We start from the raw sequence: 27,481 nt of genomic DNA, 5'->3' as shown, positions 1-27,481 counted from the left end.
GTGTGTGCCTGCGTGCGTGTATCTGTGTGTGCATGAGAGAGTGTAACATACTTGTATCTCCCATTTCATACAAAGTGTAGCTGTCAATCTGGAGGTAATTAAGGAATCGTTCACTATTGATCCAGGATGCGAGGTCCCCATCATGTTGTTCTAAGAGACAAGAGAAATAATATATAATATACAAGTTTCTAGTCGAAGAATACTAATGTTAACGAGAGGCTGCTGAGAGTGATTAAACAACACAAAAATGCACTTGAAGACTTTCCCGATTGATCAACAACAGCCTAAGTAGGCTACAGTATAATGAACAACTTTTAGCAAATGATGATCCCCAAAAAATTGTAGCTGACTATGTTCTAGGGCTGCGGTGCGATTCTCTACCCTTCTCCCAAAGTGTGTAATCACACACTGCCCTTCATGGATTTATAAGGAATGGACAGAGGAAAGGAATATGGTGGAAACTCCCTCCGGACATGGTTGCACCAATCCAATGCTTTTAACTGTGTGAAGGGGAGTGAATGAGTGGACACCTCTTGGTGAAGGGAAAATAATTGGACTTCAACCATAGCCGTGGTTGATGATGTGATGAGTAGCTAAGCATAGCATACGATTCGGTAACAGTATCACTGCAGCCTAAGTTAATTTAATTCATGGCTGTTTGCAAAAAAGCCTGCTGTAAACAGCGCTCACATTTCTTTGTACTGCATAATTACAGGTGTGTCAGAGAGAGAAAACAAGTGTTGTAAATAAATTAGGTTGTTTTCACATATAGGCCTCTTTAAAATAACCAATCTCAGTCCTCTTTAATGTGAACTTTGGGGTAAAAAAAAAAGCTATATACGTAACTCTTTGTACTCACACTGCCCTTGCCTTTGAATGAGGACTTAACTCTTTTGCCAGTTCACTTCACCTATTTTGTGGTTCGAGTCTTTTTTTGCATTCACAATGCTATGTTTAGAATGGAACTAAGATCTTTTTCCAACATTTACTCAATGCATTCTGGGTTTTTACAAAGTGCCAGATAAGCCATTCCATCATCAGATCATGTTATCGGACAGCTAGATATACCGACTTACATTTTGGGAGCTAATAGATTGCATTTAGTTAAAAGATGAGACATAATAATTATAATCAGAAGATATTAACATGTAAATATTATTGGTAACAGAGTAAATAGCATAAGAATACTGCGGATTAAATAATGCTGTAATTCAAAATTCTACACCCAATGCAGGGTACTGCTCCTTTAAGACCTAGCATTGATTTTGTGATTAGAGCTATCTAGAATCCTTGGGACATCCCTACCCTAAATCCTAACCTTAACCATAACCCTTACCTAACCTTAACCCTTACCTTAACCATTTTAAATGTCAACGTCAATAGGGTAACGTTAGGGTTGGGACGTCCCAGGGAGACCGGATAGCAATGACCTCACAAAATATTGTTGTCTTCTCACACCATTCAAACCCGACAATCAAATACACTGCTGATGAAGCGCTCTTAGCCTATTGCAAACAAATAATCTGAACATCGTGTCAGTACAAAACTCCACACATATTTTGGAATTTCTGTGTATCCTTGACAATCGCTAAACAATATCCAAAAACAGCACACCGGAACACAGAATTCAAGCGACCATCTCTTGAGATGGTTCGCTTCGGGGGCTCATGTGAGTGGTCAGAGTTCCTTTGGAGAGTTCAGACTGAACAAAAAATGAAGCGAACCGCACTGAGTTTACAAAAATTTGCTGAAAGAGACAAAGTGTGAAAATACCCTTAATAATCACAAGATTGGGCCTAATAAAACTGAGCACAAAAATAAACGGTTTCAGGACCATTGACATCTATGCAGCGCTCACGTCAATCCAGCACCGGCGGGGCCGCGCCCTGTGTTGATTGCTAGTGGGCTACTAAGCCTACGTGTTTGACATGGGCTGGAGCAGGCCTGAGCCGAGGCAGAGATAGTGCCATGTTCCTTATTTGATATTGCTCCCATTCCCTTTTTGCCAAGTTTAGAATTGTAAACTAATAGCAAATAGAAGACTATTGAGAGCACTGCTCCAGATCATTTGATATCAACCACAAGGGAAGAGGGATAAAGAGAGAGAGGGAGAGAAACTGTGAATCCTAAACCGCCCCCTAGCCCCTACTAACTCAATCGGAGGGCCCACCGTTGCCACGTGATGCTGACGAAATGCGAGGGTGACTTCCAGAGTGGCGATGGGATCAATAAACCCATCAACTTCGGTACACTTCTGACTTGAATGATGCAATTCATATTCAACTTATAAAAATAAAAACGACCATAGATTTACAAACAAACAAATCCCCCCCCGTCATTTTACAAGATATAAACCTCAGTAACAGTTAAACATTTAATTTGGGAGGTATTTCATCTGCAACATGTGTCAAGTCTCAAAACAAGACATAAACAAATGCTTTTGGTATATAATTAGGCATGCCTCTCCATTCTTTTGTATGAAATCGCATAAACTCCAAACATTTCGCAGTGCGTGTCAGGATTGCACTTGCTCTGAAGCCTGCAGCCTTGCTGGCTCGGTCGAAGTGGCTGAGGGTCTAATTAGCCCTTACACTTTTAACTCACTCAGCTTTGGGACCCTTGTGCAAATGGTGGTACACTGTACTGACTATGGTACAGCAGAGACTCCAAACCCCATAAATCATGAGCGCACTGCATACAAAACAAAGCTGAGAGCTCTCCATGCAGAATCCGCCGGTGCCACCCAACTAAATCCAGCAAAGTGGACTCTTTTATCACCAGAACCTCCCAACAAAGCACACAATCCTTGGAAATAATTGCACAACAAACAGAACATAACAACTGCGATTAAATGTGTTTCAGACATAATTATGCACCATAGTGGTATTTTTTCATTTTCTCACCGGAATAGACAACCAATGATGTCATTGGTTGATTGAGCCTGCTGTCTGATATAAAAATGAATTGAGTCATGTTTTGTAGCAATTATTGTGGGCTTTGTGTTTTGTCAATTGCACGATCACGCTAGCATCGAGTAGATATGGTTGTCCTTGTTCAATAGAACGATTGGACTTTTCTCAACAATGTTCCTATTTGCCACGACATTGCAGGTTATCTAGGTCGAACTCATTTTCACTGGCTTTGTAACAGCTAATTCCTGACAGGAGCCTTACTTCCTTGTACCAATTTTGTTCCCACCCTCAAAGGCAGGCTTTTCAAAACAGGTGCTGTACTCGTTTCTACAGGTTCATGGGAGCTATGTTACTCTGCACTCTATCTGAGATTGCTAAATAATTACAATGGCTGCTTCTGATAATTCCTCTTTCCAAGAGCTGGTCGCTGAAAACGTTTTTGATGTTCTTTTACATAGGGACATACAGCCCTATTAATTTGAGCCAGAATACACTGAAGATGAGATGAGACAGTGAGAACAAGAATTGCCAGACCAGCAAGTAGTGATAAGGTGACACGACCAGACTCTGACTGGTGGTGCCTATGCGAATGCCGACAGAAGATATCTGTGCCGCAACGAATTTGATCATGGACAATCGAAGTTTCGACGCACATGTGGATAGAGGGGTGCTGGAGACGTTTTTATGAACCTCCAAGATCAACTAGTGGCAGCAGTCTAGACCATCTGGACCAGGAGGGCAACTGACAAATGAGTAAGGTGTTTTGCTCTCGGTAGCTAGCTAGCAATTTATGCTCTCTTTTTACACAAGGCAGTGTTGTTCAGTACAGTATAATTTTATAATCGATTCGGCCATAACGGGCTTGCTGGTACTACTACAAGCCAAGCTAGCCAGCTTTGTTTGCTATACCCAACATGTACTGTAGCCTAATGATATAGCTAGCTAAATAACGTTAGCTAGCCTCAGTGCATCTCATTAGGAGCAAAACTGGATAAATATTTTTGTTGATGATGACAAATAGAAAAGGAATTACTTTGGCTTTATGATGCATATTAACTATGCCTGTGCGTGGTAGCTAGCTATCTAGCTAACGAATAGTACCAGTCAAAAATCTGGACACACCTACTCATTCAAGGGTTTTTCTTTATTTTTACTATTTTCTACATTGTAGAATATGAAATAACGCATATGGAATCATAGAGTAACCAAAAAAGTGTTAAACAAATAGCCACCCTTTGCCTTGACCACAGCTTTGCACACTCTTGGCATTCTCTCAACCAGCTTCACCAGGAATGCTTTTCCAACAGTCCTGAAGGAGTTCCCACATATGCTGAGCACTTGTTGGCTGCTTTTCCTTCACTCTGCGGTCCAACTCATCCCAAACCATCTCAAATAGGTTGAGGTCAGGTAATTGTGGAGGCCAGGTCATCTGATGCAGCACTCCATCACTCTCCTTCTTGGTCAAATAGCCCTTACACAGCATGGAGATGTGTTGGGTCATTGTCCTGTTGAAAAACAAATGATAGGTCCACTAAGCCCAAACCAGATGGGATGGCATATTGCTGCAGAATGCTGTGGTAGCCATGCTGGTTAAGTGTGTCTTGAATTCTAAATAAATCACTGACAGTGTCACCTGCAAAGCACCCTCACACCTCCTTCTCCATGTTTCACGGTGAGAACTAGACATGCAGAGATCATCCATTCACCTACTCTGCGTCTCACAAAGACACAGCGGTTGGAAGCAAAAATCTCAAATTTGGACTCATCAGACCAAAGGACAGATTTCCACCGGTCTAATGTCAATTGCTCATGTTTCTTGGCCCAAGCAAGTCTCTTCTACTTAATGGTGTCCTTTAGTAGTGGTTTCTTTGCAGAAATTGGACCATGAAGGCCTGATTCATGCAGTCTCCTCTGAACAGTTGATGTTGAGATGTGTGTTACTTGAATTCTGTGAAGCATTTATTTGGGCTGCAATTTCTGAGGCTGGTAACTCTAATGTACTTATCCTCTGCAGCAGAGGTAACTCTGGGTCTTCCTTTCCTGTTGCGGTCCTCATGAGAGCCAGGCATAGCGCTTGATGGTTTTTGCAACTGCACTTGAAATGTTCCGGATTGACTGACCTTGATGTCTTAAAGTAATGATGGACTGTTGTTTCTCTTTGCTTATTTGAGCTGTTCTTGCCATAATATGGATTTGGTCTTTTAACAAATAGCGCTATCTTCTGTATACCACCCCTACCTTGTCACAACACAACTGATTGGCTAAAACACATTAAGAAGGAAAGAAATTCCACAAATTAACTTTTAACAAGGCACACCAGTTAATTGAAATGTTATTCCAGGCAACTACCTCATGAAGCTGGTTGAGAGAATGCCGAGAGTGTACAAAGCTTTCATCAAGGCAAAGGGTGGCTACTTTGAAGAATGTGAAATATAAAATATATTTTGATATGTTAAACACCTTTTTGTTTACTACATGATTCCATATGTGTTATTTAAGTTTTGATGTCTTCACTATTATTCTACAATGCAGAAAATAGTAAAAATAAAGAAAGCCTAGTGGATAGAGCGTTGGTCCAGTAACTGAAAGGTTGCTTGATAGAATCCCCGAGCTGACAATTTAAAAATCTGTTGTTCTGCCCCTGAACAAGGCAGTTAACCCACTGTTCTTAGGCCGTCATTGTAAATAATAATTTGTTCTTTAACTGACTTGCCAAGTTAAATAAAGGTTAAAAAATGATTTATTTTTAAATGAGTAGGAGTGTCCAAACTTTTGACTGGTACTGTGTGTTTGTGAGATGTGTAATATTCTGCATTGTGCTTCTACTGTAGGAATACAGACAGTACCCAACAATTTCCCATGAAAGTCTAATAGGCTTTTTATCATTCTCTTACAGACAATACCGCATGGTGGCCTATAGATTATTTTGGGAGTTTGTTCTACGTGGGGAGAAGCTAAGCAGAGGACACCGAATCCCTTTGCCTGCGTTTGTTGTTGGGGCCATTCGAGCAATCTATCCCTCACACGATGGACAGTATGTTGGATACAAAGAAGTCAATGACTCAAGAGATGTGAAAGATCCCATAACAACAATCTCAACTTGTATCAAAGTGACTCCGAACACCTCACTGCACCCACCATATGTAAGTATTCCCTTTGTAGAACTGTAGTATTTATTATAGGTGTTAGTAGTATATTGTTCTGCTACTGTATTGGAAAGGCACACACCCGTCTATATAAGGTTCCACAGTTGACAGTGCATGTCAGATCCAAAACCAAGCCATGAGGTCGAAAGTATTGTCCATAGAGCTCCGAGACAGGATTGTGTTGAGGCACAGATCTGAGGAAGGGTACCAAAAATGTCTGCAGCATTGAAGGTCCCCAAGAAAACATTGTCCTCCATCATTCCTAAATGGAAGAAGTTTGGAACCACCAAGACTCTTCCTCTTCCTTGGTCAAGATGGTGACCAAGAACCCGATGGTCACTCTGACAGAGCTCTAGAGTTACTCTGTCGAGATAGGAGAACCTTCAAGAAGGAAAACCATCTCTGCAGCACTCCACCGATCAGGCCTTTATGGTAGAGTGGCCAGATGGAAGCCACTCCTCAGTAAAATGCACATGATAGCCCACTTGGAGTTTGCCAAAAGACACCTAAACGAATCTCAGACCATGAGAAACAAGATTGTCTGGTCTGATGAAACCAAGATTGAACTTTGGCCTGAATTCCAACCGTCACATCTGGAGCAAACCTGGCACCATGCCTACAGTGAAGCATAGTGGTGGCAGCAGCATCATGCTGTGGGAATGTTTTTCAGCGTCAGGGACTGGTAGTCTAGTCAGGATCGATGGAAAGATGAACGGAGCAAAGGACAGGGAGATCGTTGATGAAAACCAGCTCCAGAGTGCTCAGGATCTTAGACTGGGGCGAAGGTTCACCTTCCAACAGGACAACGACCCTAAGCACACAGCCAAGACAAAGCTGGAGTGGCTTCGGGACAAGTCTCAATGTCCTTGAGTGGCCCAGCCAGAGCCCGGACTTGAACCCGATTGAACATCTCTGGAGAGACCTGAAAATAGCTGTGCAGCAACCTTCCCCATCCAACCTGATGGAGAGGATCTGCAGAGAAGAATGGGAGAAACTCCCCAAATACAGGTGTGCCAAGCTTGTAGCGTCATACCCAAGAAGACTCGAGGCTGTAATCACTGCCAAAGGTGCTTCAACAAAGTACTGAGTAAAGGGTCTGAATACTTAAAGTGGCAAGAAAAACTATGTGAACCCTTTGGAAATACCTGGATTTCTACATAAATTGGTCATAAAATTTGATCTGTAAATGTGATATTTAAGTGTTTTTATTTGGAATTAATTTGCAAAAAATTCTAAACTTGTTTTTGTGTTGTCATGATGAGGTATTGTGTGTAGATTGATGAGAGAAAAAATCATTTCAATACATTTTAGAAGAAGGCTGTAATGTAACAAATTGTGGAAAATGTCAAGGGGTCTGAATACCTTCCGAATGCACTGTATATCCCTAGCCCTTCCTACTCAATCTTCTCTCCACTTCTGACTGCACAAGATCCACTACTTCAAAGAACTCGCGTCACCACCCGAGTTCTCCTGCTTCAGGTGCCAGCACTTCGGTCTCCATTGTGTGGCAATAGGAGGCATCAGTTTGGGCTACTGTGTTGGCAGGTTTTTGTTTTGATTGGCTCATTACAGGATTGAAGAAAGCAGAAAGTATTTTCTGAGACATGTAGATTTTGATTGTGCTTGATCTTGTAAATGCTAACTGCTTCCCTACAGGAAGGAATTAACCACAAACATTCAACCTTGCAGTCATGCATTCTTTATATCAATAATGCAATGGAAAAAATAGTTTAATCAATTTTTCTTGCAACAACACAAATTCTTCTGCAGGGGGTGCTGCCGTTTTGCCATTTTACCACCGGGGGTGCTGCCGCACACCTACTTCCAGCGGCTATGAATGCAACACTGGTCTCTTACCTTCATAAAGGAAGTAAGTGCCATCCTTGAACACTGCCACAGCCGGGTATTCCTTGAGAGTAACTGCCTGAGAATGACCAGAAAAGAGAGAGAGTACCTCAGTAAAAAAATATGATTGGAGCTCAATGTCAAGGCCCCTGGAGGCAGCGGTTCAATCCCCCATACCACCGATCACTTTCTGTGCTGTAACCTCCTGATATCTCCCTAATCTCCTCCTAAACCTGCCAATAAAATATCAAAATACCCTAGTATATTTTTTTATAGATATACACTACCGTTCAAAAGTTTGGGGTCACTTAGAAATTGTCTTGTTTTTGATAGAAAAGCTCATTTTTTGTCCATTAAAATAACATCAAATTGATCAGAAATACAGTGTAGATGTAAATGACTATTGTAGCTGGAAACTGCATATTTTTATGGAATATCTACACAGGTGTACAGAGGCCCATTATCAGCATCCACCACTCCTGTGTTCCAATGGCACGTTGTGTTAGCTAATCCAAGTTTATCATTTTAAAAGGCTAATTGATCATTAGAAAACCTTTTGCAATTATGTTAGCAGAGCTGAAAACTGTTGTCCTGATTAAAGAAGCAATAAAACTGGCCTTCTTTAGACTAGTTGAGTATCTGGAGCATCAGCATTTGTGGGTTCAATTACAGGCTCAAAATGGCCAGAAACAAAGACCTTCTGAAACTCGTCAGTCTATTCTTGTTCTGAGAAATTAAGGCTATTCCATGCGAGAAATTGCCAAGAAACTGAAGATCTCGTACAATGTTGTGTACTACTCCCTTCACGCAAACTGGCTCTAACCAGAGTAGAAAGAGGAGTGGGAGGCCCCGGTGCACAACTGAGCAAGAGGACAAGTATATTAGAGTGTCTAGTTTGAGAAACAAGACGCCTCGCAAGTCCTCAAGGCCAGCATCCCGGAGTTGCCTCTTCACTGTTGACGTTGAGACTGGTGTTTTGCGGGTACTATTTAATGAAGCTGCCAGTTGAGGACTTGTGAGGAGTCTGTTTATCAAACTAGACACTCGAATGTACTTGTCCTCTTGCTCAGTTGTGCACCGGGGCCTCCCACTCCTCTTTCTATTCTGGTTAGGGCCAGTTTGTGCTGTTCTGTGAAGGGAGTAGTACACAACATTGTACGAGTTTCAGAAGAAAGTTCTTTGTTTCTGGCCATTTTGAGCCTGTAATCGAAACCACAAATGCTGATGCTCCAGATACTCAACTAGTCTAAAGAAGGCCAGTTTTATTGTTTCTTTAATAAGCACAACAGTTTTCAGCTGTGCTAACATAATTGCAAAAGGGTTTTCTAATTATCAATTAGCTAATCCAAGTTCATCATTTTAAAAGGCGACACACAACGTGCCATTGGAACACAGGAGTGATGATTGCTGACAATGGGCCTCTGTACGCCTATGTAGATATTCCATAAAAAAATCTGCCGTTTCCAGCTATAATAGTAATTTACAACATTAACAATGTCTACACTGTATTCCTGATCATTTTGATGTTATTTTAATGGACAAAAAATGTGTTTTTCTATCAAAAACAAGGACATTTCTAAGTGACCCCAAGCTTTTGAACGGTATACCGAATTTCTAAAACGTACCTTGGGTAAAATGTTCCTTGCAGCAGAGAAGAAGTAAGTATGCACAATCAGTTCCTTGGCCACAGATATGTACTTCTCCTTGGGGGACAAAAGAGAAAAGGAGGAAACATCAGACACAGGCTATGGCACAGATACCGCAATAATCATTTGTTTATTGTGTCCCATGTGCATGTGTGCGTTCGTGCGTGTGCCTGTGTCTGTGTGCAATGCGCGGGTGTACTCATACCTTCAAGTCGGACGGTCCACCAACGTAGACAAAGAGAACGTCATGTCTACTCATAACATTCTGAAATAACTGCTGACTTGGCAGTGCTCTCACCACAGGTCTAAAACAAAGGAGGCATGGGGAGAGAGATGGAGAGAGCGTATAAGGGACTGATGGAGGGAGTGAGAGACAGATGGGCAGAGATGGAGAGAGTAAATCTTAAAGTAACTGTCCAATGAAAATCTTATTTTAAAGCTCATAATCTGTCAATTTATACCAAAATCATGTTTACACACTTTTTGCCAGATTTACAAACGATCAAGGGTAAGACCCCACTGTAAAAAGTGGGTCGGCGCTGTTGTTCATCTGAAGTGCTTTTACTGATTGGTATACGCTCTGGTTAGTTTAACCTATTCTATTAAATTTGTCTGAAATCAAACAATGAATTTGAAAGATCAATATTTTTTTTAATTGAATGAAAGTTTCTAAATTGCTTTCAACACCTCATGCACATTCGCATTGCATAGCAGTGAGGGCAGTGTAGCGGAGGCAGCCTATGAGGAGGTATTTGGGCCGTGGCTTTCATTTTTTTTTTTAAGCCACCCATCAAGTGAATTGGTTCTGTTGTATTCACCATGCAGAGTTTTGCTTGTACACTAACAGCCCGCCGTCTAATAATACTTGCATAAGGGCATGTGATACTTTGAATAAGTGTCTAAATGCTAATCCTGGATGTTGTGTATCGCATTCAACCAATCAGGTTGCAGCAGTCTGTTTTTTCACCCTTAATTAACCTAACGCAGCGCTGTATCACATTAGTGGAAACCAACACTGTTCTCAGGGGGGGTATGACGGTTTTGACTACCAGAAGTGACTTTTCGTAGCAGGTTAGGAGAATTTACACAGCAGGTTAGGAGAATTAACGTGGTTCAGATTAGGAAAAGGGTAAGGATTAGCTAAAATGCAAAAATGGTCTCCGACGCGACTCGAACATATCTAGCTACAACCAGATCTGCCCTTAGAACAGTCTTGGTTTCCACTAATACACTGCTGCTAATGTGGCAGGCATAAAATAAATGCAACCCCTGGTCTGATAGTTTTAACCTGATTGGCTGAACGTGATACATAACATCCGAGATGAGCGTTTAGCTACTCTAGCATGGTGGTGGAAAATTGTGTTTCATAAGTAAAGTATGTATACCTTCCCAGTTTTTTTTCCGCCTTCTCGTCAATAAATAAAGTTAAGGAGAATATTGAAGCCTATGCAGCCTGAATGGAGGATATTTTAGGTACAAACCGATCCACGAGGGATACTGATGTTTTGCTGGCTGCATACAATGCGTTTGGCCGGTAAGATTAAACAACTCAATATCGCCATCTGACGGCCTTTGGGCTAGTGAAAGTGTAAACAAAGACAATTTCATGGTGAAGCTACCTTTTGTTATTCTAATATTTATTTCACCCTCAAAATAATAAGGGCAACATTTGGACATGCTTAGTAAATCTGGCCCTTACTGTTCATGCATACTCTGTTAAAGCCCCAATCCTTGATTTGCAAAACAATAAAGCAGCCCGCCACTTGGTTTGCCATAAAGTTGAGGGATGGGGCTGGAGAAATGTACCCAAATATCACAAAGTGGGCCTTTAGACGTAAAATACCAGCTTTTTACAGACAATGAGCAACAACTAAACTGCCATCCTCAGTCTTACCCAGATACTCTGTCTGCAAACCCCATTATGCCATCCTTGGTTCTAGGACCTCTGTAGTTGTATTTCAAGTCATCCTTCAACCTATCCAACAGAGAATGGTAAGTTAGAATAACAAGAGCTGGGTTATGTGTTCAGTAGGGCACATCTCAGTTCCAAGTACCAACAATGAAAATAAAGCTAAAACGTTCACAACTCACAATTTTATAGCGGGATAGCCTCCAACTCGAAACTCTTTTGCAAAATCTGAAACATAAATGTAAATAAGTAAGTAAATAATATCAATAAATATTTCTGCTGTCAATTTCAGCACTGCTGAAGGAGTGAATGCAATCATGTTGATATCATCTACTATAATATCACATACACCCCGCTGTATGAATTTGGACAGTGAAGCTAAAATGTTTTATTTGTTTCTATACTCCAGCATTTTGGATTTGAGATTAAATGTTTTATATGATGCGACAGTACAGAATGTCACCTTTTATTTGAGGGTATTTTCATACATACAGTGCCTTCAGAAAGTATTCATACCCCTTAACTTATTCCACATTTTGTTGTGTTACAGCCTGAATTCAAAATGGATAAAACTGTTTTTTTTCTCTCTCACCCATCTACACACAATACCCAATAATGACAAAGTGAACACATATTTTTAGAAATTTTTGCAAATGTATTGAAATAAAATAAAGATATATCTAATTTACATAAGTAGTCAATATTTTTTAGAAGCACCTTTGGCAGCGATTACAGATGTAAGTCTTTCTGGGTAAGCATCTTAGAGCGTTCCACACCTGGATTGTGCAACATTTGCCCATTGTTCTTTTCAGAATTCTTCAAGCTCTGTCAAATTGGTTGTTGATAATTGTTAGACAACCATTTTCAGGTTTTGCCATAGATTTTAAAGTAAATTTAAGTCACAGCTGTAACTTGATTACTTGGCCATTTTGCCTGTGCTTAGCTCCATTCCGTTTCATTTCTATCCTGGAAAAACTCCCCAGTCCTTAACAATTACAAGCATACCCATAACATGATGCAGCCACCACTATGTCACGACTTCCGCCGAAGTCGGTCCCTCTCCTTGTTCGGGCGGTGTTCGGCGGTCGACGTCATCAACCTTCTAGCCATCGCTGATCCATTTTCCATTGGTTTTGTCTTGTCTTACATCACACCTGGTTCCAATCTCATCAATTACATGTTGTGTATTTAACCCTCTGTTTCCCCTCATGTCCTTGTCAGTAATTGTTTGTTTGTATGTGATATGCAAGTTATGTTCTAGTGCGCGACGGGTTTTGTACCCAGTTTAATTATTTTGTATATTTTGGTTTTCTGAGTTTTGTGAGCACTTATTAAACGACTCTGTTTATACCAAGTTCGTTCTCCTGCGCCTGACTTCCCTGCCACCAGCACGCACCCATTACACACTATGTTTGAAAATATGGAGAGTGGTACTCAGTAATGTGTTGCATTGGATTTGCCCTAAACAGAACACATTATATTCAGGACAAAAATGTAATTGCTTTGCCACATTTTTTGCAGTATTACTTTAGTGCTTTTATTCTGTATTGTAGTTGATCCATCCTCAGTTTTCTCCTATCACAGCCAATAAACTCTGTAACTGTTTTAAAGTCACCACTGGCCTCATGATGAAATCCCTGAGCGGTTTCTCCGGCAAATGAGTTAGGAAGGACGTCTGTATCTTTGTAGTGATTGGGTGTATTGCAACACCATCCAAAGTGTAATTAATAACTTCACCATGCTCAAATGGATATTCAACATATGCTTTTTATTTTTTTACAATCAACCAATAGGTGCCCATCTTTGCGAGGCATTGGAAAACCTCCTTGGTATTTGTGGTTGAATCTGTGTTTGAAATTCACTGCTCGACTAAGGGACTTTACAAATGTATGTATGAGGTATTAGAAAATAATATTAAACACCATTATTGCACACAGAGTTAGTCCATGCAATGTATTATGTGACTTGTTAAGCAAAGTTTTACTCCTGAATGTATTTAAGCTTGTCATAACAAAGGGGTTGAATACCTATTGACTCAAGACATTTCAGATTTTCATTTTTTATTGATTTGTAAAATGACAAACATTTACATTATGGTGTATTGTGTGTAGGGCAATGACTGAAAAAAAATGATCTCAATTTAATTCATTTTAAATTCAGGCTCGAACACAACAAAATGTGGAAAATATGTGAATACTTTCTGAAGGAACTGTATCTGTTTTACTGTTTAGAAATTAAAACTTGATGTATCTAGTCCCCCCCATTTGAATGTGTTATAAGTATTTGGACAAATTCACTTATTTTATTTATTTCACCTTTATTTAACCAGGTAGGCTAGTTGAGAACAAGTTCTCATTTACAACGGAGACCTGGCCAAGATAAAGCAAAGCAGTTCGACACAAACAACAACACAGAGTTACACATGGAATAAACAAACATACAGTCAATAACACAATAGAAAAAGTTTATATACAGTGTGTGCAAATGAGGTAAGGCAATAAATAGGCCATAGTGGCAAACTAATTACAATATAGCAATTAAACACTGGAGTGATAGATATGCAGAAGATGAATGTGCAAGTAGAGATTCTGGGGTGCAAAGGAGCAAAAAAATTAATTAATAAATAACAGTATGGGGATGAGGTAGTTGGATGGGCTATTTACAGCTGGGCTATGTACAGGTGCAGTGATCTGTGACCTGCTCTGACAGCTGGTGCTTAAAGTTAGTGAGGGAGATATGAGTCTCCAGCTTCAATGATTCTTGCAATTTGTTCCAGTCATTGGCAGCAGAGAACTGGAAGGAAAGGCGGCCAAAGGAGGAAATGACTTTGGGGGTGACCAGTGAAATATACCTGCTGGAGTGCGTGCTACAGGTGGGTGCTGCTATGGTGACCAGTGAGCTGAGATAAGGCGGAGCTTTACCTAGCAAAGACTTATAGATGACCTGGAGCCAGTGGGTTTGGCGACGAATATGAAGCGAGGGTCAGCTAACGAGAGCATACAGGTCGCAGTGGTGGGTAGTATATGGGTCTTTGGTGACAAAATGGATGGCACTGTGATAGACTGCATCCAATTTGCTGAGTAGAGTGTTGGAGGCTATTTTGTAAATGACATCGCCGAAGTCAAGTATCGGTAGGATGGTCAGTTTTACGAGGGTATGTTTGGCAGCATGAGTGAAGGATGCTTTGTTGTGAAATAGGAAGACGATTCTAGATTTAACTTTGGATTGGGGATGTTTGATGTGAGTCTGGAAGGAGAGTTTACAGTCTAACCAGACACCTAGGTATTTGAAGTTGTCCACATATTCTAAGTCAGAACCGTCCAGAGTAGTGATGCTGGACGGGCAGGCAGGTGCAGGCAGCGATCGGTTGAAGAGCATGCATTTAGTTTTACTTGTATTTAAGAGTAGTTGGAGGCCACGGAAGGAGAGTTGTATGGCACTGAAGCTTGTCTGGAGGGTTGTTAACACAGTGTCCAAAGAAGGGCCAGAAGTATACAGAATGGTGTCGTCTGCGTAGAGGTGGATCAGAGACTCACCAGCAGCAAGAGCGACATCATTGATGTATACAGAGAAAAGAGTCAGCCCAAGAATTGAACCCTGTGGCACCCCCATAGAGACTACCAGAGGCCCGGACAACAGGCCATCCGATTTGACACACTGAACTCTATCAGAGAAGTAGTTGGTGAACCAGGCGAGGCAATCATTTGAGAAACCAAGGCTATTGAGTCTGCCGATGAGGATGTGGTGATTGACAGAGTCGAAAGCCTTGGCCAGGTCAATGAATACGGCAGCACAGTATTGTTTCTTATCGATGGCGGTTACGATATCGTTTAGGACCTTGAGCGTGGCTGAGGTGCACCCATGACCAGCTCTGAAACCAGACTGCATAGCGGAGAAGGTGCGGTGGGATTTGAAATGGTCGGTAATCTGTTTGTTGACTTGGCTTTCAAAGACCTTAGAAAGGCAGGGTAGGATAGATATAGGTCTGTAGCAGTTTGGGTCAAGAGTGTCCCCTCCTTTTGAAGAGGGGGATGACAGCAGCTGCTTTCCAATCTTTTGGAATCTCAGATGACACGAAAGAGAGGTTGAACAGGCTAGTAATAAGGGTTGCAATAATTTCGGCAGATAATTTTTAGAAAGAAAGGGTCCAGATTGTCTAGCCCGGCTGATTTGTAGGGGTCCAGATTTTGCAGCTCTTTCAGAACATCAGCTGTCTGGATTTGGGAGAAGGAGAAATGGGGAACGTTTGGGCAAGTAGCTGTGGAGGGTGCAGTGCTGTTGACCGCGGTAGGGGTAGCCAGGTGGAAAGCATTTCAAGCCGTAGAAAAATGCTTATTGAAATTCTCAATTATAGTGGATTTATCAGAGGTTAGAGTTTCCTATCCTCAGTGCAGTGGGCAGCTGGGAGGACGTGTTCTTATTCTCCATGGACTTTACAGTGTCCCAGAACTTTTTTGAGTTTGTGTAGCAGGAAGCAAATTTCAGCTTGAAAAAGGTAGCCTTTTCTAACTGCCTGTGTATATTGGTTTTTATCTTCCCTGAAAAGTTGCATATCACGGGGGCTGTTCGATGCTAATGCAGAACGCCACAGGATGTTTTTGTGTTGGTTAAGGGCAGTCAGGTCTGGAGAGAACCAAGGGCTATATCTGTTCCTGGTTCTAAATTTTTTGAATGGGGCATGCTTATTTAAGATGGTGAGGAAGGCATTTAAAAAAAATAACCAGGCATCTTCTACTGACGGGATGAGGTCAATATCTTTCCAGGATACCCGGGCCAGGTCGACTAGAAAGGCTTGCTCACTGAAATGTTTCAGGGAGCGTTTGATAGTGATGAGTGGAGGTCGTTTGACTGCTGACCCATTACGGATGCAGGCAATGAGGCAGTGATCGCTGAGATCTTGGTTGAAAACAGCAGAGGTGTATTTAGAGGGCAAGTTGGTTAGGATGATATCTATGAGGGTGCCCGTGTTTACGGCTTTGGGGTGGTACCTGGTAGGTTCATTGATAATTTGTGTGAGATTGAAGGCATCAAGCTTAGATTGTAGGATGGCTGGGGTGTTAAGCATGTCCCAGTTTAGGTCACCTAGCAGCACGAGCTCTGAAGATAGATGGGGGGCAATCAGTTCACATATGGTGTCCAGAGCCCTGCTGGGGGCAGAGGGTGGTCTATAGCAGGCGGCAACGGTGAGAGACTTGTTTTTAGAGAGATGGATTTTTAAAAGTAGAAGTTCAAATTGTTTGGGTACAGACCTGGATAGTAGGACAGAACTCTGCAGGCTATCTCTGCAGTAGATTGCAACACCGCCCCCTTTGGCCGTTCTATCTTGTCTGAAAATGTTGTAGTTTGGGATGAAGATTTCAGAGTTTTTTGTGGACTTCCTAAACCAGGATTCAGACACGGCTAGGACATCCGGGTTGGCAGAGTGTGCTAAAGCAGTGAATAAAACAAACTTAGGGAGGAGGCTTCTAATGTTAACATGCATGAAACCAAGGCTATTACGGTTACAAAAGTCATCAAAAGAGAGCGCCTGGGGAATTGGAATGGAGCTAGGCACTGCAGGGCCTGGATTCACCTCTACATCACCAGAGGAACAGAGGAGGAGTAGGTTAAGGGTACGGCTAAAAGCTATGAGAATTGGTCGTTTATGACGTCCGGAATAGAGAGCTAAAGGAGCAGGTTTCTGGGGGCGATAAAATAGCTTCAAGGTATAATGTACAGACAAAGGTACGGTAGGATGTGAATACATTGGAGGTACACCTAGGCATTGAGTGATGATGAGAGAGATATTGTCTCTAGAAACATCATTGAAACCAGAAGATGTCATAGCATGTGTGGGTGGTGGAACTGAAAGGTTGGATAAGGTATAATGAGCAGGGCTAGAGGCTCTACATTGAAATAAGCCAATAAACACTAACCAGAACAGCAATGGACAAGGCATATTGACATTAAGGAGAGGCATGCTTAGCCGAGTGATCATAAATGTCCAAGTGAGATTCAGACAGCTAGCCGGGCCATAGGTAGCAAGCTGGCAGAAGATGGATGGAGGTCTGTTTAAGCCACCTCGTGCGTTTCCGTCTGTAGATTAGTGGGGTTCCGTGTGGTAGGGGGGACCAGTCCAATTGGCAAAATAGTAATAGTTATAGTGGCCCAAGAAAATTGTCCGATAGACCTATTAAGATAGCAGCCGATAAGACAGCTAACGATTAGCGGGCCGCAGATGGGCGTTCAGGTTACGTCGCGACGGAGGGGCCAGTTGGATAACTCCCTCGGGCAGATAACGTTGGTAGTCCAGTCGTGAAGGCCCGATGGGGCTCCGCATCAGCAGTAAAACGGGTCCGGATAGGTGATTGTAGCCCAGGAGTGGCTGATGAAACTCTTCAGCTGGCTAGCTCCAGAATAATTGATGTAAGCTCCGGGACCGACGTTAGCCAATAGTCACTCGGGTAGCAGCTAGCTAGCTGCAAGATCCAGGTGTAAATGTCCAGAGCCTGCGGTAGAAATCCGGGGATATGGAGAGAAAAATAGGTCCGGTATGCTCTGGTCTGAGTCGCGCTGTACAAAACTGGCGATAGCTTTTCGAGCTAAGGGATAGCTGATGACCGCCAACCGTGGCTAGCTGAACTCCAACGTTAGCCAGTGAACTGGCCAGCTTCTGGCTAACCTCTGGCTAGCTTCTGTTGTGGATTTCAGATTTGAGGTAAATAATACTTTTTTATTTTTTATTGGTGAGGCGGGTTGCAGGAGAGTGTTTTGAGGTTGAGTTTTTAGGAAAAAATATATAAAAAGATAGGCGAAGAAAATATGTAAATATATATATATACACGGGACACGACAAGAGGAGGACAAAGGACGTCTGACTGGTATGCCATCTTGGAAATCAAAATAGTAATGTAATGTAATGTAATCCTGCTATTTAAAAAAATCTTCACAATGAGAGAGAGAATAGCTAACCAGTTAACCTACTCCACTCTCTCATACAGGAGCAGATAATAGGGGATTTGAAGGTTTAATAAAGCCGAACAGCACTGAAAATGCTCACTACGCTGTTAGCCCATCTGGTTTGCATGGCTTACCATCTGTTGCACAAAACACACTTAGAAAACACGCACACAGTTGGAAGGGCTTTTAAAGCTTCACTAAGCCTATTAGTGTGAACAGACTGACCTAATCCTGTCCCTGTGGGCCTAAATATGACAGGGCACTGTGACTGGTTGCCTTATTGCACAATTTGGTAAACCCTTAATCTATGATGAACATAAGAAGAAAACTATTTCAGAGACCATTTATATAATGGTCTATTGTATGGATCAAGTGGTGATAAGTGACAACAATATAGGATAGTGGTTATGAAGAGAATATTCGGTCAATAGCAGTGGACAAGTCTGTATTTCAGCATAGTTTCGGTAGGTTACGCCTTCAGAATAACTACAAAATACATACAAAATGTATTATACAGATTATTATAGTATAACAAGATTTCTTTTAAATATGCAGATATTCTGTCACTATTGTATATTGACCAACCAGCAGATGTCAGTGCTGCCTGAGAGTGATTTAAAACTTTCCTTGGTTTGGTTTTGTTTTGGGATGCATTTTGCTCCAGTAACTTTTCAGCAACTAAGAAACTATTTGGATCAATTCACACTTTCTATCCCAGTCCTTATGATCTAAACAGTAAAAGCAGAAGTACTTGTTGTAGTATGATGAACTACAGTACCCATAATGCTCTGTATAAGATATCCAATTTTATCTTTAAAAAGATGTTCCTGAAGCTATGTCAATGGTGTCCTGTCTCCTTACCAATGCATGGTGTCAGAGTGGGATCCGAACCAAAATATCTGTATTTTCTTAAAGCAGGCTCTGAGAAGGCATTAATTGAAGAAAATTAAATACTAATGATTGATTAGGTGTTAGATATTCCTCTCTTTTTCAACACAGTTTTCCAGTATCTTTCTCATCAATACAATACTTATTCCACGAGGCAGTCAGTTTTGTATTCTGTTAGTCACCTTATATTGCTGTCATATTGTTTCTTTTTTTTAACTGTTATGTACTGTTGTTCTGCCATATGTCTTGTCATTTTGTTCTGTCTTAACTTAATGTGCAAATCAGATGATTCGACTTACTGGTGTGGGCTGTGGCGTCGACCTTGCCCACATTGACTGGAGACCCCATACTTTTCAGCTCGGCCCCGATTTCATACCACACTGGGTCCAGCTGCTTGCAATAGGTACACCAGGGAGCGTAGAACTGACACCAAACAAGTGGAGCACAATCACCATAATTTAAAATGCATTTATATTTCTGCTCTCAAATAAAACCTTTTTCAACAAAAAAACATGACACACACAACATACATGATAAAACAACGCATCAAAGTTATGTGTCCACGCGTATTTCAATGTCAATGTCATGCATGCGTATTTTAGTGTCCCCTCTTGCATTCTCTTGATGTTGCCCTAAAGTATACAATGCTTTTTCACACATTATTGGGGGTTTTCTTGTATATAAAATTGCATCCATACTTACTTGTATCAGCCATATCTCATCAGGCATTCTTGTGTCTTTAAACCTGCAAATTAGTAAGAGAAATCAACAACCATTGGTAAATCTATACAATGAAAATGCATTTAATGATAAACTTTTCAGAATCCTTTCCAGGTACTGGTATGTAGCCTTCACATTTTTAAGGACCATGGACAGAGGATGACCTGGGTGCCTTGTCCAGTGTGTAACAGCAATGTACTTTCATATTTCGTGGATTTTTTTGTTGTTATGGAATTCTTTCTATCTTCTTTCTAATTAATAGAAATAACTTACGTGTCATCGAGCTCTTCAACGAAGGCTGAAACCGTAGCTATACTCAACAAAAACGTCAAAGAAACTAGAGGCATACAGAGTAAATATTACAATAAGGACACAACTGACACAAACCAACTGGAACAAATTAAAACAGGCTATTATTGCTCGTTAAGAACATTAAACAATTAACCGTACCTTCATGAGAAATTCGAGTAACCTACAAAATACACGATCGCCTAATCAACATCGCAAGTTTGTATTGACATTAATTAGTAGCCTACCTGTACACAAGACGACGAACTTTTTATTTTCCATCATTTTCACGCAATGATTTATCCAATAAATGATCAATCAGCGATTTCACGAGTGAAACACTGACCCGGTTCGGTTAGTCTGCAGCGCTTAGATTGTTGAGAAACAAGGCCACAAGTCCTGGAACAGTCTGTCAAAGTAAAAGCCCACTTTAAAATGGAATGTTCTTGGATGGTCAACCTGGTCTCATAGCATTTCGTATTGTTCTGTACATAAATACGATGTACTTCATTTTACTACGATATTAATGGTATTCATTTGTGGATGTCTATCACCCATATTGTATGATCTGTTACAAATTTCAATTCATATTATATGTTACGAATTTTGTAAATGTACTATATGTTACAGATTTGCAAAACGTATAACATGTTACGAATTCTAGCTAAGTGGCAGCTAGCTAATGTTAGCTAGGCTAGGTGTTAGGGGTTAAGGTTAGGTTTAGGAGTTAGGTTAAATAATTAGGTTAGGGGAAGTGTTGGCTAAAAGGGTTAAGGTTAGGCGAAGGGTTAGCTAACATGCTAAGTAGTCGCAAAAGTAGTAAGTCGTAGAAAAGTTGCTAATAAGTTAAAATAGTCTGTGATGTGATTCAGCCTTGCAACTTTTGGGTTGCTAAACATTCGCATCACGCAACCATCTGTCTTATGTAACCATACCACCCTTAACATATCATACTAATTTGAGTGTACAGATGTACCTTTACTATGTTACGTCTAGTCTATGAGACAAGGCTGGAATGAGGGATCTCGGATGTAGGCCTATTTGAAAGACCGTGTATTGGATTTGACATTGCATAGGCTGCAATGTAATTTTTCGCTACACTTGTTAACATTTGTATTGGTGGGTCCGCAAATGTTAAAGCTTACAGAGTGGCGTTAAATTATTTATATTGTAGCTAGGACTTTTAATAATATGGCATAAGTGGCAGCAATAAGCTAAGTGTTACACAATCTTGCCACCCTTCATTTGGATATGGAGATGTGTTAAGTGGTTCATCAAAAACGTAATCTTACCTTGATTCAAACAGAATAATGAAAGAATACATATAACTTTATTCAAAATGTAAGTCTAGTAATTTATTTGAAATATCTATCAGCAAACTATCATCGAAATAAAAATAGGCCTATAAATACATTGAGAAACGAATTGCAAACAATCACAGAAATGTTAAAGAAATATCCATATAGAAAAACATGGTATAGCAATCTAATAAAGAGATTATGACAATTTTCACAATACAATTACAGGGAAAAATAGGAAACGTAGGCTTTTAGCGTTTTTATTTTTGTCGTTGCCTGTTTTGCATGTTATTTTGGCATGAATGTGTCACATATCAGTTTGCAAACAATGTAAAAAAATAAATAAAGCTGCATACGAACATGGTCTCTTTTTTGCTTTCTTGAGTAAGGCTGGCAGCTCCAAAATGCAGGTGTTCCAGCGTAGCTCAGTGTTTTCTGTTGTGGTGGGGCAGCCAGCAGAAAATACAGAGCGTAGGAGTTGGTAATGTTCTCTAGTTGCGCAGTGATTGGCTCAGTGTTCTCTCACTCATGGGGACACTACACGCAAAATCTACGGGGAGAGCTCGGAAAGTCAAGACATAGAGTTACATTAGAAGTGCCCATCCAAGAAGGCTCAAGGTTTTTGGCCACAGATAAAATTATGTCAAATCACATTATATCTACCGTAGCTTTAATTGGCCTGATCGTGTCAACTTCATACTTTCAAAATCTTAGCTAGAAAGCTAGACAAGCAGTCATCATCATGAATCAAGTTGACAATCTACTGGAAAATCGTTTTCTATCCTTGTCATATGAAGAGAAATTAGAGATAAAATGTATCGATGCTCATAGGCCATTGGACATTACACAACCAGTTGGAAATCGCAAATTCAACAATGAGTGGTTTGGAAGGAAGTGGCTAACTGCAAGCGTTCCAAAGCAATCACTAGCCTGCTATTCAGTGGAGAGGGAGTGTGGTCCAAGTCTGATTTTAAGGGTTTTCCAAGCTTAAAAGGATAAACACTCAAATGCTTGCACCATGGGTCAGAAAATGTTGAATACATTGGCCATGCTGTCAATCCAGCATGACTTCTGCCGTGTTCAAAACAATTGGATACTCGGAACTGGGAAATCTCAGACTTCAGTGAGTTCAAGACAACTGGGAACTTGGAACAAAACGAGCTCTGACTAGGAAAATACGTTTTGAACGGTAATCCAACTCGGAATTCCAAGTCAGGAACTCGGGTCTCTTTCTAGAGCTCCGACCTGAAGATCACTGACATCATGACTCGACGTTGTTTTTTTGTTGTCTTGAAAGCACCATACATCCAGAGAATGCCAGAATTTGATGACAAAGTTTGCTGACAAAATTTACCCACAAGAAGTACCGCTGCGCCAACAAGGTGAGTCCAAAAATGTATTGTATGCTGCTGCATAGATTATGTAATATACCAGGGAGACCCTTAAAATCATACTGTAGCTAAGAAAGTAATACTAAGTGTATGTTGTGTATTAAGCTCTTAGTAGCCCATGTGTCTCACCCTAATAATTTGGTCTATTTACCTCTCATAATTTAGCCTATGGTTCGGACTTGGTGGTGCACATGTAACCTATAGCCTGTTTTAGAGAAATGTCATCATTGAATATTGTAAGAGCTTTCATTGTCTTCTACATGCCCCCTTTATTTATCCTACGGTTCTGACTTGGTGTACAGGGAGAATACTGTCGCTGTACATTTTAAAATTGACTACGGCCATCTTATTTAGCTCATTAATGTCTTAATTGAAATTACGGATTGCCTCTTATCCTCTTATCGTTCCCGTATGCCATATTTTGTATATCTCAATTGTCAGTAGAAACTACATTTGTTTAAGCAAGTCAGCCATATCAGCTATGTTTTTTTTTACTTTTTGTAAATGAGGATGAATGAACTGTTTCCGTGCCAGACAATGCTCCTCTGATAGCCAGATGTAGCTGTTGTAAGGATTCAATCCATGGTGCTGAAAAGAAACCTCTGATGTTGGGACAGCTTTATGTAGGCCCTACACTTTGTGGACACCGTTTGTCAAAGTTATAATACAAGTAATGTATTGTTTAGTGTTGTGTTGTGTAGTGGCTTTACTGGCATGCAGCTTCTCAGTCAGTGAGCGAGCACTGCGATTCCTCTTCCCTCCGCAAACTACATACGGTCCCCGAACCCACATCAGATCTATATTGTACATTCTTATCAATGCATTTCTAGGCTGTTATTGATCATACCTCTGACTGCTCTATTTTCATACTCTGGTTGGCACTGGCTGTCTCTTGTGTTGTGTTGGTGGTGGCGACTCATCAATGAAAGATAAAAAATGTAATTGATATACCAAAGGGATAGTTCACCTACATTACAAAATGACAAAGTAATTTAATGCAGATGCTACCATGATTACGGATAATCCTGAATGAACTGCGAATTATGATAAGTGAGAAAGTTACAGACGCATAAATATCATACCCCCAAGGCATGCTAACTTCTCACCATTACAATAACAGGGGAGGTTAGCATTTCTTGGGGGGGGGTGATATTTGTGCAAGAACCCCGGAGTCGCCTCTTCACTTTTGACATTGAGACTGGTGTTTTGCGGGTACAACTTAATGAAGCTGCCAGTTGAGGACTTGTGAGACATCTGTTTCTCAAACTACACACTCTAATGTACTTGTCCTCTTGCTCAGTTGTGCACCGGGGCCTCCCACTCCTCTTTCTATTCTGGTTAGAGCCAGCAGTGCACAGCATTGTACGAGATCTTCAGTTTCTTGGCAATTTCTCACATGAAATAGCCTTCATTTCTCAGAACAAGACTAGACTGACGAGTTTCAGAAGAAAGTACTTTGTTTCTGGCCATTTTGAGCCTGTAATCGAACCCACAAATGCTGATGCTCCAGATACTCAAATAGTATAAAGGACAGTTTTATTGCTTCTTTAAATCAGAACAAGAGTTTTCAGTTGTGCTAACGTAATTGCAAAAGGGTTTTCTAATGATCAATTAGCCTTTTAAAATTATAAACTTGGATTAATTAACACAACGTGTGATTGGAACACAGGAGTGATGGTTTCTGATAATGGGCCTCTGTACGCCTATGTAGATATTGCATAAAAAAATCTGCCGTTTCCAGCTACAATAGTCATTTACAACATTAACAATGTATACACTGTATTTCTAGACCCACTCCCATTTGCATACAACCCCCACAGATCCACAGATGATGCAATCTCTATTGCACTCCACACTGCCCTTTCCCACCTGGACAAAAGGAACACCTATGTGAGAATGCTATTCATTGACTGCAGCTCAGCGTTCAACACCATAGTGCCCTCAAAACTCATCAATAAGCTAAGGACTCTGGGTCTAAACACCTCCCTCTGCAACTGGATCCTGGACTTCCTGACAGGCCGCCCCTAGGTGGTAAGGGTAGGTAACAACACATCCGCCACGCTGATCCTCAACACAGGGGCCCCTCAGGGGTGCGTACTCAGTCCCCTCCTGTACTCCCTGTTCACTCATGACTGCACGGCCAGGCACGACTCCAACACCATCATTACATTTGCCGATGACACAAAAGCAATAGGCCTGACCACCGACAATGACGAGACAGCCTATAGGGAGGAGGTCAGAGACCTGGCCGTGTGGTGCCAGGACAACAACCTCTCCCTCAATGTGATCAAGACAAAGGAGATGATTGCGGACTACAGGAAAAAGAGGACCGAGCACGCCCCCATTCTCATCGACGGGGCTGAATTGGAGCAGATTGAGAGCTTCAAGTTACTTGGAGTCCACATCACCAACAAACTAACATGGTCCAAGCACACCAAGACAGTCATGGAGAGGGCACGACAAAACCTAGTCCCCCTCAGGAGACTGAAAAGATTGTGTCCTCAGATCCTCAAAAGGTTCTACAGCTGCACCATCGAGAGCATCCTGACTGGTTGCATCACTGCCTGGTATGGCAACTGCTTGGCCTCTGACCGCAAGGCACTATAGAGGCTAGTGCAAACGGCCCAGTATATCACTGGGGCCAAGCTTCCTGCCATCCAAGACCTCTATACCAGGCGGTGTCAGAGGAAGGCCCTAAAAATTGTCAAAGACTACAGCCACCCTAGTCATAGACTGTTCTTTCTGCTACCACAAGGCAAACGGTACCGGAGTGCCAAGACTATGTCCAAGGGGCTTCTAAACAGCTTCTACCCCCAAGCCATAAGACTCCTGAACATCTAGTCAAATGGCTACCCCCCCCCCCTTTACACCACTGCTACTCTGTCGTCATCTATGCATAGTCACTTTAATAACTCTACCTACATGTACATACTACCTCAACTAACCGGTGCCCCGGTACATTGACTCTGTATCGGTAGCCCCATGTATATAGTCTCGCTATTGTTATTTTACTGCTGCTCTTTAATTACTTGTTACTTTTATCTCTTATTCTTTCCGTATTTTTTTGAAACTGCATTGTTGGTTAGGGCCTTGTAAGTAAGCATTTCACTAAGGTCTACACCTGTTGTATTCGGGGCTTGTGACTAATACAATTTGATTTGATCAATTTGATGTTATTTTAATGGCCAAAAATGTTTGCTTTTCTTTCAAAAACAAGGACATTTCTAAGTGTCCCCAAACTTTTGAACAGTAGTGTATATCCACCTGTCCAGTAAAAGACCAGGTTCATCGGTAGGTACGGGTACGCTGGTGGGCATACTGTGAGTTTTCAAACCCCTGCTCATTGACTCTGGGGCTGACGAGAGCTTCATGGACGCTGCCCTGGTATCTCCACACAACCCCTCTCTATTCCCAAGGACGCCAGAGCATTGGACGGACGCTCTATTGGCAGGGTCACTCACAGTACGGTTCCCATTAACCTGCGAGTGTCGGGCAATCACAGTGAGTCCATACAATTTCTACTAATTTAATCTCATGTTCCTGTGGTTTTGGGATTTTCATGGCTCCAGAGGCCCCTGATCGACTGGGCAACTGGTTCTGTCCTTGGTTGGAGCCCATTCTGCCACGCACATTGCCATAAGGCGGCATAGCCTGCCCTGGGACGTCCTCCTGTGGGCTTCTGAAAACGAGGTTTTCAACAAGGCTCGCGCCACATCCCTTCCGCCGCATCATTCCTATGATTGGGGGTTGGCTTTATTCCCTGTCTGGCCCAGAGACCAAGGGCATGGAGGAGTACATTGAGGACTCTCTGGCTACAGGGTATTGTCCTTTTTCCACAAAGAAGAACCCTGCACCAGCAGGGGAGGCAGAAGGACGAAAGGACAACAAAAAAAGGACAAAACCCTGCGCCCGTGTATCGACTACCGGGGCCTCAATGACATCACAGTAAAAAATCATTACCCTCTACCACTCTTCTCCTCTGCATTCGAGCCTCTCCTGGGACCGATCATCTTTTTCGAAGTTGGACCTTCGGAATGCCTACCAGCTAGTTCGGATACGGGAATGAGACGAGTGTAACCCTTCAACACGGCTAGCAGACACTACGAGTAGCTTGTTATGCCATTAGGACTGATCAACGCTCCTGCAGTGTTCCAGGCCCTGGTCAATGATGAGCTCCATGACATGTTAAACCGGTTTTTAGTTTGTCTACCTCGACGACATCCTTGTCTTTCCCATTCGGCTCAAGGGCATGTCCTCCACGTCAAACCAGCTGTTTGTAAAAGCGGAGAAATCTGAATTATATCGCTCCACTATCTCTTTTTTGGGATATGTCATCACTGCAGGGAACGTTCAGATCGATCCTGACAAGGTGAGAGCGGTGGTGGATTGGCCCCAACCCACATCCAGAGTGCAGCTGCAACGTTTACTGCAAATTTCTACCGCCGCTTCATTCATGGCTACAGCACCCTGGCTTCCCCCCTCTTTGCACTCACCTCTCC

The 27,481-nt window shown here is 41.7% G+C and overlaps 1 protein-coding gene across 1 annotated transcript in view; it reads right to left on the bottom strand.

Annotated features, from left to right (window-relative positions):
* Nucleotides 1-20,751, bottom strand: part of LOC106568678 (protein disulfide-isomerase TMX3) — a 29,478-nt gene extending 8,727 nt beyond the window's left edge. The window contains exons 1-10 of the mRNA XM_014139200.2: nt 20,542-20,751; nt 20,279-20,342; nt 19,988-20,030; nt 19,585-19,708; nt 11,641-11,686; nt 11,444-11,524; nt 9,755-9,854; nt 9,529-9,606; nt 7,916-7,982; nt 52-150 (exon numbers count right to left, since the gene is read on the bottom strand). Of these exons, the coding sequence (XP_013994675.1) occupies nt 52-150; nt 7,916-7,982; nt 9,529-9,606; nt 9,755-9,854; nt 11,444-11,524; nt 11,641-11,686; nt 19,585-19,708; nt 19,988-20,030; nt 20,279-20,342; nt 20,542-20,578 (739 nt within the window). The 5' untranslated portion in view covers nt 20,579-20,751. The remainder of the gene's footprint in view (nt 1-51; nt 151-7,915; nt 7,983-9,528; nt 9,607-9,754; nt 9,855-11,443; nt 11,525-11,640; nt 11,687-19,584; nt 19,709-19,987; nt 20,031-20,278; nt 20,343-20,541) is intronic.
* Nucleotides 20,752-27,481: the final 6,730 nt, after the last annotated feature.

Source organism: Salmo salar, chromosome ssa14 (genome assembly GCF_905237065.1).
Source record: "Salmo salar chromosome ssa14, Ssal_v3.1, whole genome shotgun sequence".
Taxonomy (NCBI): Eukaryota; Metazoa; Chordata; class Actinopteri; order Salmoniformes; family Salmonidae; genus Salmo; species Salmo salar.
The sequence above is the reverse complement of the archived record's forward strand: the minus strand, read 5'-3'. Positions and strand labels throughout refer to the sequence as shown.